The following is a 17874-nucleotide window of genomic DNA, read 5'->3' on the forward strand; positions in this document are numbered from 1 at the left end:
TATTTAAAAGTATTTGTATTTGTATATTTCTTTCATTTATTTTTGCACTGAAAGATTATTAAATTAACAGTTAAATTAAATTTTATGATTCAATAGATGTTACAATTTTATAACCTATAATATAAATATTACTTATATAATGAGTAATTTTTGAAAAGATATTTTTTCTTATTAATATCTATTATAAAACTTTTTTTGAAAAGTAGAGGTAAATACATTTGACAAAATATATGTTTAGTGAATTGTATTTATTTTTAAATATATAGTATAATAAATAAATTGAATGAATATGAGAAATTACAAATTGTATTTAGAAGAATAAATTATTTTTATTACTTTTTTCTTAGCTGATCCAAACATTTCTGCTGGACCAAAAGGACATAATAAGGTAAATTTAACATGTTTATTTGTATGAAAAATTTTGAGTTAAGAATAAATAAATTCTTTTAATATAAAAACACATCTAATTTAATATTTTTAAATTATTTTTTATTGATGAATTACTCCAAACTATAAATGTATATTATAAAATAATTTTTTAAATATATTTTATGTTAAATTTATATTAGTCAAATATCTTGTTGAATGAATGTCACTCTTTTTAATATATTTATATAGTTTAAATTTACATTAAAATTTTTAAGATAAACAATTAGCATTGAAGATTGTATAAAATAATGATTTTTGTATTAAATTCTGTTTTATAATACAATGAAATTTGAATATTTATATTATATTCAAATTTCATAATTAAACTACAGTGGAACCTCAGTTTACAACCTTAATCCGTTCCTGATGTTTGGACTTATATTGAATTGGACATATACCAAACCAACCTTTCCCATAAGAAGTAATGTAAAAATGATTAATCCATTCTCATGTAAAAAAAAATGGCTGGCTTTAAACACCTTACTTTCCTGGCTAGTTCCTGCTTGATTTTTTATGAGATCAGCATGTATATTTTTAGCTTTCTCGCAAATAATTGCTTCCGATACGCTGTCTCCAGCACATTGTTTTTCAGTTATCCAAAGCAAAAGCAATTTCTCAACTTGATCTAATGTCTTCGATCTCTGTTTAGAAATTGATTTAAATCTTTTCGCAACGTTAACAGATTTAATAATATCTTTATTTTTCACGATTGTCAATATTGTCGTTCTCAGAATATGGTATGCAACAGTTAAAATCTCGAACACGCATGCCACCTTCATATTTCTCAACAATCTCTTTTATTAGTTTCATTGTGATTCTAGTCATTTTTTTAGTTTTCTGTTGCTTTTCATTTGCCTTTTTGCAATTCATGATTAATAAAAATAATAAAATTTTACTTACAAATTAAAATCAGAAGAAATTTAACAAAGTTATAAACCAATGCACCATGAATGTCTAGTCTGGTCTAGTAGTACACTGATAGTGCTACTTGTTCATAGATGGCATGTATAATTATAAGTCGTATACTGAACAAAAGTTGTATACCGAGCAAAATTTGTTTTGTCCAAACAGGACGTATTTCGAATTGGACGCATTCTAAAGCAGACATATACCGAGGTACCACTGTATTTTAATTTAACTGGAATAAATTATGAAAACAATTAACTATAAAATAATAATTGTACCATTGTTTTGAATTGTAACCCTGTAACAGAGTAAATAATTCTTAATATGAGTAAAAACTTGCTCACTATTATTTTATTAAATAAAAAGTTATCATATCTAAAAAAATTATTTCTAAAGTCAAGGAATTAAATTATATATTTTCATGAAATAATTTATGTTACAGCAGCATATATATTTTATATTATTGAAGATTAGATATTTTCTATTTAAGAATTTATTAAATTTCTTTAAAAATGCCTATTGCATCATATCTTAGGATTACAGTTATAAAAGTTACAGATATGAATAAAAAAAAAAGAGTTAATCTATAATATAACATAAAAAAGCTTTTATAATATATGTTGTTTCAAAAAAGAAACATATACAGATAACACAAACATAATAAATATTAAACAAAATATGAGTACTTTACATTCCAAATCAAGATATTGAAAGGTTTTAACAATCCTGAATGAAGATAGACAACTTTATGCAATTCTGATTTATCTAATTATTCATATAAAAGCTTTCACTTTACACAGAAATAATTTATGTACTATTGAACTTAGATATTAATAAATTATCTACTATTGAGGATATCATTCAGACATGTAATTCACTGTTTCACTTATCTGCTTTAACTTTGTACAGTAGCTTCGTAATATTTTAATTTTTCATTTTCAGAATAGCATATTTCAGCAAATAAGTGTAATAGCAATTTTATTCAATAATTTTTAATTAAAGGAAAAAGATGGATTAAACAGATGCTTATGAGTGCATTTTTGCTTCCTGCCATGGTGTGTGGTACTGCCTTTCTTATCAACTTTATTGCCATCTATTATCATGCTTCAAGAGCTATTCCATTTGGAACAATGGTATGGGACAAATTTTTACTTATCTTTTTGATCGTGTAAAATACATTTTAAATAATTGTCTTTTTTTTTAGATTTGTTTCCTAATACTAAAGATTGTAAATTGGCTAGAATCAGTATCTAATTTGTTGTTTTTATTGGATGAAATCCATATTACTTTTCCAAAACTTTTTAAGAAATCTGACACTCCTTTGTATTGAAGTTAAAGCAGTCTTTTTAAAAATTCATAACTATTTTTTAATTTATGAATGATACTATGTCTATTTAAGTCTCTTCATTATGCAGATAAGAACAATTAAATTGACATAGCTATAAATTCTGAATTATTTTAAACTGTATTGAACTTAATCCTGAAAAGTTTAGATAAAATGCAATCGTTTTTATATTAAATTAAGTCTGAAAAGAAACAAAAGAATTATAGTAGAATCCACATTATCTGAGTTGAACCTACAAGTGAATACATTGCTTTTCTTACACTATAATTCATAAAAGAAATTTTAAGACCTGGAATCCACATTATCTGAAAATATAAATGAAACTGAAAATGATGCAATGTCTGGTTCTTTTGCATTTGACTTGACAGAATCTCACCTGAAAGCAAAGTTGAACACTTTTTCATTTCTGGTTTTCTATTCAGTTGGAATGTCACCAATAAGAAAGCATTTTTTAACTGACATTAGGTCATCAGTAAAACATACTAGTACTTTTATTTAAGAAATAATTTGAGATGATATATCACATTAATTTAATTATTATATAATTATTAAATCAGCTGTTATAACTATTAAATATGGACTAATCACATACCACAAAAATCTTTAGTAACTTCTTCAAATCCTGGTCTTCATTTCAGACTTTACAATGGCCCTCATCAGCTGGTCTGATTTTTTTCAAAGAACTTAACAATGGATATACTGACATTAATTCTTCTGTTCTTAAATTGTTTATACTGACAATTAACATTGATAAATATAATAAGAGACTTATAGAATTCCTTTATAAAGCAATTATCCTTTTCTTCACTTTTTCAACCACTTTTCTCAATGTTCATCACACTTCACTTTTATTTAATAAAATATCACTTTTTCATATTTTACCAGCTGATAATTCTCTGCTTGACCGTACTTTTGACATGGATTGTGACATGGACTGTACTGTAACTTGGATTTTTATGTTTAAATATTTATACTATGACCTTTCAATTCCTCTTTCGTTGTTGTCATTAATTTTTCTACCCTAATATTTAATTTAATGATTATATGAATATGTACAGTACAGTACATAGACAGCATAAGAATAAATCATAATTATAATTTTGTTTAAAATATCTTCTATAAAGCTTACTTACTTACTTATTCTATAAAACTCATCAGCTGGTTTTGAGGTTGCAATTTTCTTGGCAGTCTTATATTAAATCACTTTCATCTAAAATCAATGTTTCCTTTTGTTTAGTTTTTTAACAATTAACAGACTACTTTTAAATGATACAAACATCAAAGCCAGCAAGGCTATCTCTATTTCAGAAAAGTTAGCTTCAAATATATGCTGCAGTATGTTGCAGTTTTCAGGTAGTGTGGAGTTTAAATGGCAATGAACTTAAAACTGAATTCCTTTACTTTTCAGTTTTTATTATCAGTTTGTTTTCATGTGATGTGAAGTCCAGACCTAAAACAATATGTACTACAAAATTTCTTATTTCTGTTACCTTTTATCAATTAACTACAGTAAGATACATTTTTATTCTGAAAAGTATTGTATGTATGTTAGTTGTGTAATAAATTTGTAAAATTGATCTTTTATATTTTTAATTTGAAATGTCTCTGGTCATTCATATTATCACAAATAATCAATGTTCTATTCTAGTTTAAATATTATATTGAATTATTATTTACTGATTTTAAGTTTAAAAAGATTTTGTAATGAATGTAATTAAATTAAAGCAATTTGATCTATAGAAGTAGTAAATAATTCTGAAGTTTATTTCTAGGTGGCTGTAACTTGCATTTGCCTGTTTGTTATTCTTCCCCTGACTTTGGTTGGAACAGTATTGGGAAGAAATCTTGCTGGCCAGCCTAACTATCCTTGTAGAATTAATGCTGTGCCTCGCCCCATTCCTGAAAAGAAATGGTTTATGGAACCTGCAGTAATTATAGTTCTTGGTGGAATTTTACCATTTGGATCGATTTTTATTGAAATGTAGGTTTTAGATATTAAAATAATTTTGAAATTAATTTTAATTAAAATTTACCATAATTGTCAAAAACAACTGAAGTAAATATATTTGACTTTTTTTTTTTAGTTGTATAAATAATGCATCTGCAAAAATTAACATTACATATATTTTCATAATCATAGGTTACTATTAGACAAATTATTTTTGAGCTAATATATTTTTTTAATATTCAAATATTAGCAAGTCAATAATAATTAAGTTGAAAGATGATGAGAATACAAAAATGATTAGTTATTCCATAGATAATTTAATATTTGATTTTTTTTTTCTTTTTAAAGTGCGTAGTACAGAAATAACTTTAAACATTACAAATGGGTGTTGTTTATAATTATTCATCAGTTTTATCAGATATGCACCACTGAACTTGCTGTAATATTACACATTTTTAAAAACTTTTTCAATTTTCTCTATGTATTTCTTAGTGAAACTAGAAACAAAAATATTTGTATTTATTTCAATCTAAGATATGATAGTATATTGGTGAACTTTATCTTTCTAAATGTAAAGCGTGTTAAGTAAAAAAAAAATACAGAAGTTTTAAATAAGTAAATAAAAGGAGTAATTAAATTTTTAAAATATTATTATTAATTACAAATCAATAGTATTATAATTTAAATTTAAATAATTTTCTAGGTATTTCATCTTTACCTCATTTTGGGCTTACAAAATATATTATGTATATGGATTTATGTTGTTAGTGTTTATAATTTTGGCTGTAGTTACTGTTTGTGTAACAATTGTCTGCACTTACTTTCTCCTCAATGCTGAAGATTATAGATGGTAAGTATAAAAATTAATAAAACTCAGTATGCTTATTCTTACATAATTAAGACAAAATTAAAATTTTTTTAACATTAAAAAAATTTAAGAATTTATTAGTTTAGTTTTTTTATCAGTGGTTCTCAACCAGTTTTTTGGAAAAATAAAATACAATGGAACCTCACTTAATGAGCATAATTTGTTCCAGAATCTTGCTCGTAATGCTGAACACTCGTTAAGAGAAACATTTTTTTTCCTCATAAATTAATGTAAAATATGATAATGTGTTCCATGCCGAAAAAATACTCAATTTTTTTATGTATAATGTTTATTCAAAGAAAATTATTCAATATACATTGTTAAGGAGTGTGAATCATCATCATCTTTTAGCACAAAATGAATCAACCTGGAATGCGAATTTGATTTGCAGAAAACAAAAAAAAAATCACAGCTAATGTGTCTGATAAACACGCCAAACGATATGCTAAATTCTTAGGCTATATAAAGACTATAATTAAATATTAGAAATTAGTTAATTTGACAGAGGTAGGCAGTTATGCTTCCATCTGGTATTAAATTTAATAATTATAAATAATAAATTTTTAATTTAGACATTTCTAAAATTTAATTTGGAATTGGTCATAACTGCCTACCTCTGTCAAATTAATTAATTTCTAATATTTAATTGTAGCCTAAGAATTTGGCATATTGTTTGTGTATTTATTATATAATGGGCTGAGGTTGTTGATGTTTATATGTAATATGTGTTAACACAAGTTTTGAAAAATGTGTTATCACAAGCGACACTAAGATGCTAGCAAAATTAGTTCTAAACACAGACTAATGGAACGTGCACACAATCTGGGACTTTTCCTCTTCTTGTCACTTGTTTTGTGAAATGTCACTCGTTAAGCGAGTCATTTTTTTTACAATTTATTTTGCTTATTATGCGAGGTGCTCTGCTCATTAAGCAAGGTTCCACTGTATAATTCTGTGCATTATCAACTATATTATCTAGTTGATAATGCACTGAATTATATTTAGATATCATAGAGAAGCAGCCCTTGCATAGTAGATGAAGCTATATATGCTATATTATTTATGGTTGTTTTATAACTTGTAATGCCACCTGTGATTCTTCATTATATGTTATTAATTATATGGTACAATCATCTTCAAATATGCAGAGTAGTTGCAGTTAGTGGGAAAAATCAATAAATTGCATTATTTGGGCTATAACCATACTTTTGAAATAAAAAGATGAACAGGCAATTGAAGTGTAAGTCTGGAGAATCTACCAGCACATCTACCCATAAGTTAGTATCATTAATTATACATGAACAAGGTTTTGATACTTTGACTTTCAAATTAAATCTTTTATGGACTGGCTAATTGCAATTAACCTGTTGTCCAGTCCTGTATCTTATAATATAATTGAGATGGGTTGATGATGATGATAATAAGTGCAGAGCCCAAACGATTAGGAGTTGAAATTTGGTACATGGTATGCATGAGAACATACACTAAGGGATTTTTCAAAATTCTCCCGTGGGGAGAGGGACAGAATTAAGGCTTATCATGAAGAACTCAGCTTCTATTATACCATTTTAGATGCAGTTTTTTGCATTTTAATAGGGTATGCCATGAGAATGCACATTAAGAAGGGATTTTTCAAAATTCTTACTGCAAGGGAGAGAGAGTTAAGGATTACTTCAAAGAACTTGCTTCTACTGTACTATTTTAGATGTCTTTTTTGCATTTATGCAGGAAATCAAACATATTTTTAGACCCAATATTTAGTGTTCCATTGTATATAAAGTTGACATGGGGAGCACATGCGCATAAGTTTGCTTTATTCAAACTCTCTGTCTTAATGTTCGAATTTATATTTATGAATGATTCGGGAAGATCCAGCTTTTTTTATGAATTTAGTAAACCTGCAGAAGAACCCAGAAGGGGTTACAGTTCTTATTCATCATTTAGTGGTACTATGCACTGGTTAGTGGTTGCTGTGAATCTTAATTATCATTATTCCAGTGTGGTAAGCAGATATCTAAAAGTTTTCTAATTGGTCTCGGAAGAGGGGAAACCTAATTCTTGCACCCTGTGAAAACGGGTAAGATCAGCTAAAATCTAATAATCTTAATCTTTGTTATCATTACTTTTTGTCCGAGCAATGCCAGGCTCATCTGCTAGTATTCAATAATAGTGCTGCATCCTCACATGGGTGTAAAAGTGTGCTGTAATTCAAAGGTTGAGAACAACTGATTTGTATGAATGTACATATATTGCATTTTTTTTTCTTTCTTTCAGAGTATATTATATAGCAAATTTGTCATTTAAGTTTTTAAAAGTTAAAGTTAAGAGTTATTGGATTTATATTATGCTAATTTATAATTAATATTAATTTATATGAATATTAAGTTATGTATATATGAAGCACCCCCTATTATGCTTCTGACACCACTGTGTTTTCTGGTGAACACAAAACTTCATTCTAATTTCTCACACATTTGTAGAACACATGCAAGCAACTATATATGGGAATGAATGTGAGTGGGTGGAGAAGGAAAGTTAGAGAGACAGAGATCCAGAAATGATGCACTCCACTATGCTTTTTAGCAAAATTAACAACAATTTATTAAACGAAACAGCTTTTCTACAAGAGCAAATTATTAAAGGGGAGTGTCTAGAACTGCATGAGAGAGTGTTTACAAAGTCAGACATGTGTTGGTAAATATCTTGATTGGTAGGTTGATTGATGTCAGTATTCCATGGATTGTATTGCAGAAAGGTGACGTTTTCGCTGGGTTGAGGAAAGTAAGATTCCTAGGTGGGGTCAGTTCTTGGTTGAATGTCCAGTAGATATAGGCAGCTATGGTCCAGCAAATGGTGGCAGTTGCAGGGATTGGCGGTGGGGCACGGCTAAAATACACTGCACAAGGAGATGGATCTGCAAACTCTGTCATCATTAACTTTTGACCTTTTTATGTTAGGTCCTCCTCTTGGGTTCCAATGCCCATTTTAAGTAAAGTTGTCTGTTGCTCCAATCTGCAATTTTGTCATTAGGTTCCTGATGAGTAGTCATTCAGCTGTGTCACTCGTGAAGGAAGTACAATCCATGGAAAAAACTTCCTGAATGATATCTATGACATCTTTGCTGTTATAGTTGGCAAAATAAATTTAATAAATATATGAAATATATATTTTTTAATCAAATAATTTGCATTAGCCCAGGTTCTCACATTATTCTTAGAGAAAAAAAATTCACAAATATTTACTTGTATAATAATAAATTTGTAAAATTGGTCTTCTTCACATTAGAAATTCAATATTAATAATAAAATTTATTTTAATATATAGATATTTTATGTTGAAAATTTAGCAAAAAACTTTGAACTGAATATTTTTACTGATTGTAGTTATTAGAATTAAATTTTTATTACTAATTCAGATCATAAATTTTGAGAAGAAGCATATAATTAATAATAGAAACAATATTAATAGCCCTTATAATTAGAGTTTAGAAATTTGGCATCTAAGTTAACTATTTGGCTCTCTCATGTCTGTTTTTCTGTATGTAAGCATATAACATAAAGTAATGTATGTGCACTGTACATTTTTTACTGTGATATGCTTGTTTATACTTATTTTTAGCCATCAAATATTAAAAACAAATGCATATTTTAAAATAAAAGGAAAAATAAAGTCTAAGCATATTTACTAAGTTATCTGCATAAATGATTTCTTTAAAATTGTGCTTAATGTTTAGATATTTAATGAAAATAAATTAAAACTTTTGCTAATTCTTATTGTTTTTTTTTAAAACTGATACATGAAGTGTTTTTAGTAAACTAATAAATTTTAATGTTTATAAAAAATTTTAGGCAATGGACAAGCTTCTTGTCAGGAGGATCAACTGCTGCCTATGTTTATGTTTATTCCTTTTATTATTTCTTTTTCAAAACAAAGTAAGTATCAATAATTTTAGACTATGAAACAAATTTTATAAAAAGAAAAAACTCACCTTTAAATTAACATATCTTTTATATCTTTTTATAGAATGTATGGATTGTTTCAGACAACATTTTATTTTGGCTATATGGCTCTCTTCAGTATAGCATTAGGAATCTTGTGTGGTAAGATATTATTATTTTTCTGTAATATTTTTGTATGTATAATATACAAAACTCTTGGTTTTTATTTCAGGAAGTTTTGGATTTGTCGGAACAAACACATTTGTTAGAAAAATCTATTCGACTGTAAAAATAGACTGAGCAGAAATAGTTTAAAGAAATTATTGAATTAAATGTTATTTACTGGACAGTATCAAAGAGCCATCTTTTTTGCCAATATTTGTTGAGGCAAGACAAGTATGAACTGATTCAAATAGCTTTTTTTTTCTCTTCGTCTTTTAGGTTCTCTTCTTGAATTTTGCTTGCTGACTGGGAATTGGTTTTATTTTTAAAATTCAATATTAATAACTGTCTGCCTCATACAGACTGGGCCACTGGCTCCTTGGATTCAGGTGGCACAATATGGATTATACTGTGGATGTGATATATATAATTGATCCAAAGATTATGTTGGATCTGTGTAGCTGATTACACTATTATTAAGTGCACAGTTACTGTAAATAAATAAATAAAATAATAAGTTCATCTAATTTCAATTATAAAGTGTAATAAGGGAAATATATAAAACTACATACGATTTTAATAATTCCATAGAAAGTTATCAACCATAATCCCATTTACAATTTTCCAGAAAATGTATCTTTCATTTATTCGGAACTTTTCTAAGTCATTTCATTGTGATTTGGTTTTTTACTGCATTTCATGTTCTGTGCCTCCCCAAAGTGAAATGTATTAGTTGCACTATTTTCATTTGGCTGTGCCACAATAAAAAATGTGTTAATATGTTATGTATTAATTATATTTGTATACACTAAAAATATATGTTAATTGTAAATTTCATACACACACTTTCCATTTGATGTTTGCAACTTGGAGCACGTTGCAAAAATGGCAGAGACAAATTCATACGTACCAAAGCTTTCTACTGGTGCCACAAAAACTTAAAAGTGTAATACTTTTTTCTATCTGTGACGGCACTCTCTATAAAGTTATGAAAGTTTGAATCATACATTCCTAAAATTGTACATTTAAGTATTTTAAAGGTGTTAATGAATTTTTGTATTATTTTAAGAAATTGTGGGATTACATAAATAGAATAGAAATGTAAATAGTAAAGAGAGAGAAAAAAAAACAATCCATGTGCTACATTGTCTCTTTTCATAATGTGCATTATTTAAAATCAGAATCTTAGTAAAATTTAAAATGTTGAAAGATAGTACTTATATAATTTGTTGATTTTTATTTATGATTAATTGGTGGGAGGGAACACACAATAAAAAGATATTAAGATTTCAAAATAAATTTTTAACAGTTTTCATTTTGCATCACCAAAATCCAATCTCGATTTATATCAAGCAAATTAATAGAATTCTTAGTTGCACGAGTAATGAATAAATAAATATTTCAAATACCAATACTTTCTAGCCATTGAAGAATGTTAATTATCTAAATATAAAATCATTAAAATATTATCCAAAGAAATTATTATGGAGAATTAAGACATTTGTGAATAATTAAATTTTATAAACTTTCTTTATTTAAATTTATATTTTTAATTTATTCACGTGACAAAAAATATTTCAAGGAATATTTGTTGCAAATGTAAATAATCAAAACATTATAAAATATTGCTTGCTCATAAGTTTATTAAAAATATCCTGTTCAAATTTGTCTTACATTATGCAGTTACCTTAACCTGAAATCAAATATTAATACTAAAATTAATAGAGAATTTATTAGAATTTACATATTTTTTAAATTTAAAGCAAAAATAAAAATATCCTCTTTTATAATTTATTTCCAAAAACAAAAGCTAAATTAAAACTAAAATTAATGTAGTTTAACAAGTTATGTGATGATCAAATGTTAGTTTTAAAAAAAAATGTAGAAATCATCAGATTGAATTATTAGAAAAAATTTGAACTTTCAATAAATAATGATAAATTGAAAAATTTTAAAGCACTTTTAGATTCATTTTTATCTCATTCCTTTGTTTTTGCATTTTGAATATAATGGTGCTACTTGCTATTGATATAATCATTTTTTAAAGTTTTTACAGAAAAGTACATACTCTTGGTAAAAATAAGTCTTTGTTTTGTGAATTAGATATTTTAATTAAGTGACGTAATATCCTGAATTTTATATAAATATTTTTACAGAGGAAGTTTACAGTTTTTACAGTAAGCTCGTTAACAAATAATTAGATTAGATTCACTTAGTTTCAATTTTGTTTAAAACATTTCTTAAAGTAAATATATTTGACTTTTTTTTTTTAGTTGTATAAATAATGCATCTGCAAAAATTAACATTACATATATTTTCATAATCATAGGTTACTATTAGACAAATTATTTTTGAGCTAATATATTTTTTTAATATTCAAATATTAGCAAGTCAATAATTATTAAGTTGAAAGATGATGAGAATACAAAAATGATTAGTTATTCCATAGATAATTTAATATTTGATTTTTTTTTTCTTTTTAAAGTGCGTAGTACAGAAATAACTTTAAACATTACAAATGGGTGTTGTTTATAATTATTCATCAGTTTTATCAGATATGCACCACTGAACTTGCTGTAATATTACACATTTTTAAAAACTTTTTCAATTTTCTCTATGTATTTCTTAGTGAAACTAGAAACAAAAATATTTGTATTTATTTCAATCTAAGATATGATAGTATATTGGTGAACTTTATCTTTCTAAATGTAAAGCGTGTTAAGTAAAAAAAAAATACAGAAGTTTTAAATAAGTAAATAAAAGGAGTAATTAAATTTTTAAAATANTTTGAACCTGGATTTCTCTGATCAGTAGAATTTGTTATGTGGCCATATATACTAATCATTCAATATAACTTTCCATTATTACTAAAGGGACCAGGTTCAGATTGTCTAATCTTTCCGAAAATTGAAACTGGTTTACTTTTTAGATTATTACTTAAGTCTTTTTTTTAAGTGATAGATATCATTTATTCCTTTTTATTTATTTATTGATATCTAATTAATAAATTTGAATTTATTTTAAACCAGTTCTGTAGATACTAGAGTAATTCAATTAGATTTAATGGTCAGACAAGCAGTGAAAGAAGTTTTTAGAAACAAAATACAGAACTTCAGTAAGATTCGTAAGAGTTTTTTTTTTTCTTTTCTTTATATTATTAAACTGCAGTATTTATTCATTTTTAAACTTTAAAATATTAATTGACTTTGGATTTTACACCAGTTGTTTTGACTCTAATAATGAGTTCTTGAACTAATAATCTCTTTTATCACACACTGAAAAATACTTTTTTCTCAATTTTCTATTCAAAAATCAAATTATTGAAAGTAATTTTTAAAAATTGCTTTTATAACAATAATTTAAAAGTATTTTATAATTATCAAATTAAGTCTTACCTTTTATGGCTTGATTCAACATCTAACAGCTTAATGGCTTTGGATGGATGACTAATTTGAAACCCATCACTAGAAAAAAAGCCAATGTGGTTTTTTTCCCCCTAGAAATTATTTTGAAATATTAGTGTCTTTTTATATTATATATATATAAGAATATATAAAATTGAATATATTTAAACAATGACATCAATAAAGACAAATGCAGTTAATGATAAATTTTAAAAATTTTATTTTTTTTTCTTTTTTTGGCACAAGTGTGTGTGTGTGTCTTGTATTTTATAAGAAAAGTTTTTTCCACCGAGTAAAATATTTCCAGCCAAAATTGTATGAAGACAAAAATCAAATTTTAGAATAGATTAATATGTAATGTGTATAGGTTAGCTGTTTTATCTCATTAGTTTCATTTTTAGTTGATAAAATGTATAAAGTGTGAATATGTCAAACCATTCAGGAAAAATTCATCATTGGAATATTTCTGGATGATGTAATTGCAAATGATGGAAATAAATATTGTTTTAATAAGTATTTTCGTATATCAATGAACTCTCAATAGTAGGGAAGTGAAATTATCATCATTCTTTCATTTATGTTTTTGTCACTTTAAACTTTTACATTAGTATGTAAATAAGAATTTTACATTACACATAGATGAAACTAATATCATGAAGTATAATGAAAATCAAATTTGCATAATACTGCAGACAGTCAAAAAGGAAAGTGAGAAAGGTTTATAATTGTTTTGAATTAATATTTTGAGTTGAAAATGTTTATTCATTGATTGTTACAGATAACTTTACAGTGTCAATAGCTGACAGTCCAGGGATGATGAACCTTTTTAAGTCCGTTCGCCTTGTAAGCATATTTTGCTTTAAAGATGTTTATTAGTGTCAAAGTTTTAGACTTCGAATAATGATATTTAAACAAATTAAACAAGTGTGCTTTAATTAGAATAAATGTAAAAATGCTGAGGGAACAAACCAAAAGGATGATTGAAAAAAACAGGTGATAAATTGAAATTGTATGATACATTAGGTGCTAACCTGGGATAGTCGGATGCAAGTCTTGGCAATCCAATTTGATCACACGAATTAAGGTTTAAGACCTCATTCCACTCCACTCATTGTAACAGACTTTAGACTTTCATTGTTTTGTTTTTNCACATAGATGAAACTAATATCATGAAGTATAATGAAAACTGAATTTGCATAATACTGCAGATAGTCAAAAAGGAAAGTGAGAAAGGTTTATAATTGTTCTGAATTAATATTTTAATCATTGATTGTTACAGATAACTTTACAGTGTCAATAGCCGATAGTCCAGGGATGATGAACCTTTTTAAGTCCATTTGCCTTGTAAGCGTATTTTGCTTTAAAGACGTTTATTAGTGTCAAAGTTTTAGACTTCGAATAATGATATTTAAACAAATTAAACAAGTATGTTTTAGAATAAATGTAAAAATGCTGAGTGAACAAACCAAAAGGATGATTGAAAAAAGCAGGTGATAAATTGAAATTGTATGATACGTTAGGTGCTAACCTGGGATAGTCGGATGCAAGTCTTGGCTATCCAATTTGATCACACGAATTAAGGTTTGGTAAGACCTCATTCCACTCCATTCATTGTAACAGACTTTAGACTTTCATTGTTTTGTTTTTAAATTTTGAATTATATTCTCTGAAAATATTAAAAATTATTCTTGATCATAGATGAGAACCTGAGTTAATGATGATAAGCATGCTAAAACTCAATATAGCTAAAATGATAGATTGAATGTTACATCATGTATTATTTAGATTTGGTTACAGATAACAGTTTTGTCTTAAATATAAGCAATGAAATGACAGAAAGAAATATGGAAAATCTTGTGTTTAGGAAAGTACATTAGATATGAATTCATTTTCACAAATCAAGATACATAAAAATGCCTCAAAATAATAGATTAAGTAATAGTTAATTGAAAGTCTAATAAATTTGTTGAATAATATATTTTGTTTCAATATAGCTTTTTATTTAAAATTAAGATTAATCATTATTATAGTGTATAAAACCTAAATATTAGTATACATAATGTATACAGTCTAATACATTTTTAATTCTAGAATGGGGGGATATTCTGTATTTTAGAATACAGTGTATTGTTTATAAACAGCTACTATCTATAATTAATAAAAGTTCAGTTCCAAGATGGAAAAAAAGTGTGCTTACTGTTACAGGGTGGCTGTTAATGGAATAAAATTCTCTAACTTTTTCACTCTTATTATTTGAACAACAATGCAACAGTGAAAAATAATTTCAACGTATGGTAAGAATGATAACACAATAGAATGTTCAATTTTTCAGTTTACAATAAACCCCATCTTCCTTTAATGTGCTTGCTTTTTTTAAACATTTTCTGCCCTGTAAGCGCCGTATCGTCGGCATCCAAAAAGCCAGATTCGCGCACCAACCTCACTCGGTTTAGCCGGAGGAAGCCTAAGACCTCGGGTGGATGCTACACGTATACCGCATCCAATTCTATCCGGGACCGGTTCTGGGCTGTCTGTTAGCCGCCCGCCCGCTAGATATTTGGCCGCCCTCGCCCGATTACGTGAATCGCGAGTACATTTATAACTTACCAGTAAATTCTTATCGGTTGAGTTGTTTTTATGATAGTTCTGTATAGTTGACAGGAGTTTTAAAAAATCCATTAAAATATTTGATATTTTTATTCCGCTCTCCAATCTTATATTACTCGGGGATTTCAATGTTAAGCCAGTGATATTACGATTTCGTATATCCCATCTTTAAGAGGATGTAGAAAAAAACGCGTACAATTCTTGTATAACATCTATCCTTCTGCCTCAGCTGAAAATACTTCTAGGCCCGGCTCTAAAAGGATACTGTTGACAAAAAACTTATTTTTTTTTCTTGTTTCAACTTTAAGATGTTGTTTTTATAAACATTTAGGAATGGCAGATGTGAATTATCGGAATGTCCACAATATAACCATCCTGCACGTGTTAATAAAAGGTATTTTATTAGTTATTCAAATGTTACTAATTTTTGAGTAAGTAGCCCTCTTTGGTTCTACATCCGCTACTGTGGCCGTACAGTACGTGTGGTACGATATCGGGGGTATTCGTAGTATTCGAATTTACTTTTTTATAAATGCAATATTGGGGATCTCGTATATTGTAGAACAAGTACTCCAATATTTTAAAGTATTCGAGTATTTGTCCTTATCGAATATTTGTTTATCTCTATTAATAACAAATTTAACATTTATAAGATTTCGGATCCCTATGGACTTGCCCCCGATTTTTTCACCGACTGTAGATGTAGATGGTTAGTTTTATGGAAGACTAAATAGTGGAATTGGAAACACTTTTATACAAGTGTTTGATTTAACCAGGAATATTTCAAGGAGGTTTTGTTTCTAGATGAATCCACGTGTAACGAAAGATAATTAGTAGCGTTTCCTCAAAATATTTATTATAATCTACATTACGAAGAGCTATTAAGTTAAAGGTCAATTTGAAATACTAAATTCCAGATGTAAGAGAAAATAACGAAGATGTGCGTGTGCGTATGTTCATTTTGTAATGTAAAATATAAAATTATTGAATGAAATTCAGAAACTTCAAGATTTTTCAAGAAAAATTTCATTCTTGATTAAATAGATGCTCGTTTTCTAACGATTGAAAACTAGGCTAACTTCTTCTATTGTGATTTCTTGAATTGACTAACGTTAGTTTCTGTTGGGATTAATACCGAAATTTGATAGTTTCCATCATTTCAAATAAAGAAAATCAGTCAACTAAACTTGCAAATGGTCATTTATTCAGTACATTATATCAGAAATGCTTTGGTTTTTTACAGAACAAAATTCTACTGAATTTGGTTCCGAGAAAAAGTCAAAAGCTTCATTTCTTTTTATCTTGACTTGCCCCATCTTCTGCTCCTTTGCCTTCACTCTCTGCTCCTTTTTCAGCTTCTTTAGCCTTGTCTTCTCCTTCTTTTTCCTTTTCCTCTGCGTCACCCTGACTTTGCGCAAAGGCAACTACCAACAAAAACAACAGGAAGAATACTTGAAGTTTCATTTTTTCAGGGGAATACTTCGATTCTTATGCTGCTAGCTTTTGTATCCACGCTTATATACAGTTTGTGTGTTAAATTCCGCCAATCAACTTCGTGAATCTGCAACTTTTTGCTTTGGCAGAAAGTAAACAAAGAAAATTTCCTATTTAATCAGCTGAAAATTTACTTCCTGGTGTATCTAATTTTATAAGTATTTTAGCTATTTGAATTATTAATTTCACAATAAACGTGTAAGCTATTCAATCTTGTATGTTTGGATAAAAGCAGAACAATTATTATAATGCATAATATTATATACAGATAATTAGTATTTCGAGTAATAACTTTCAAATATTATAATTTAGAAAAGATAGGAGTGTGAACATGAGTTTATTCTTGACATAAGTAAGTTATATCGAATTAAAAAACTTGTCGGAATTTAGTTATAATAGATTAATTTCCTTGGATGATAACGAAATACGTCATTTAACTTTACTTTCCCGGCTGTTACAAATAACGGGAAAAAATATTATAATCGTATTAAATTTGACCCTCCGGGTTTTTTTTTACAAATTTCGACGATTTGTGATCCCCTAAGCGAAAAAAAAAGGGGAAACTTCTCGAAATATGAATGTGTTTATTTCGTTTAATATCTCAGGATGGGGTATAGATTAAGAAACAAAATTTGGCGTGATAACTTGTATATAAAAGGAACATTGAACTGAAGGGGAAGGGAGATACTGGGAAGTCACCGTCAACTGAGCAATGGTGAGTGGGACTAAAATCACAACTCTTTTGTAATATTTATACATATTTGTTTGTTTAT

At 27.2% G+C, this 17874-nt stretch overlaps 1 protein-coding gene across 1 annotated transcript in view; it reads left to right on the forward strand.

The window, feature by feature from the left end:
- Positions 1-10809, forward strand: part of LOC111619489 (transmembrane 9 superfamily member 3-like) — a 61042-nt gene extending 50233 nt beyond the window's left edge. The window contains exons 9-14 of the mRNA XM_023361218.1: positions 2338-2468; positions 4453-4661; positions 5332-5478; positions 9345-9428; positions 9520-9596; positions 9667-10809. Coding sequence (XP_023216986.1) covers positions 2338-2468; positions 4453-4661; positions 5332-5478; positions 9345-9428; positions 9520-9596; positions 9667-9734 — 716 coding nt within the window. The 3' untranslated portion in view covers positions 9735-10809. The remainder of the gene's footprint in view (positions 1-2337; positions 2469-4452; positions 4662-5331; positions 5479-9344; positions 9429-9519; positions 9597-9666) is intronic.
- The last annotated feature ends 7065 nt before the right edge of the window (positions 10810-17874 follow it).

The sequence above is a fragment of the Centruroides sculpturatus genome, unplaced genomic scaffold (genome assembly GCF_000671375.1).
Source record: "Centruroides sculpturatus isolate CEXI.00-Female unplaced genomic scaffold, Cexi_2.0 scaffold185, whole genome shotgun sequence".
Taxonomy (NCBI): Eukaryota; Metazoa; Arthropoda; class Arachnida; order Scorpiones; family Buthidae; genus Centruroides; species Centruroides sculpturatus.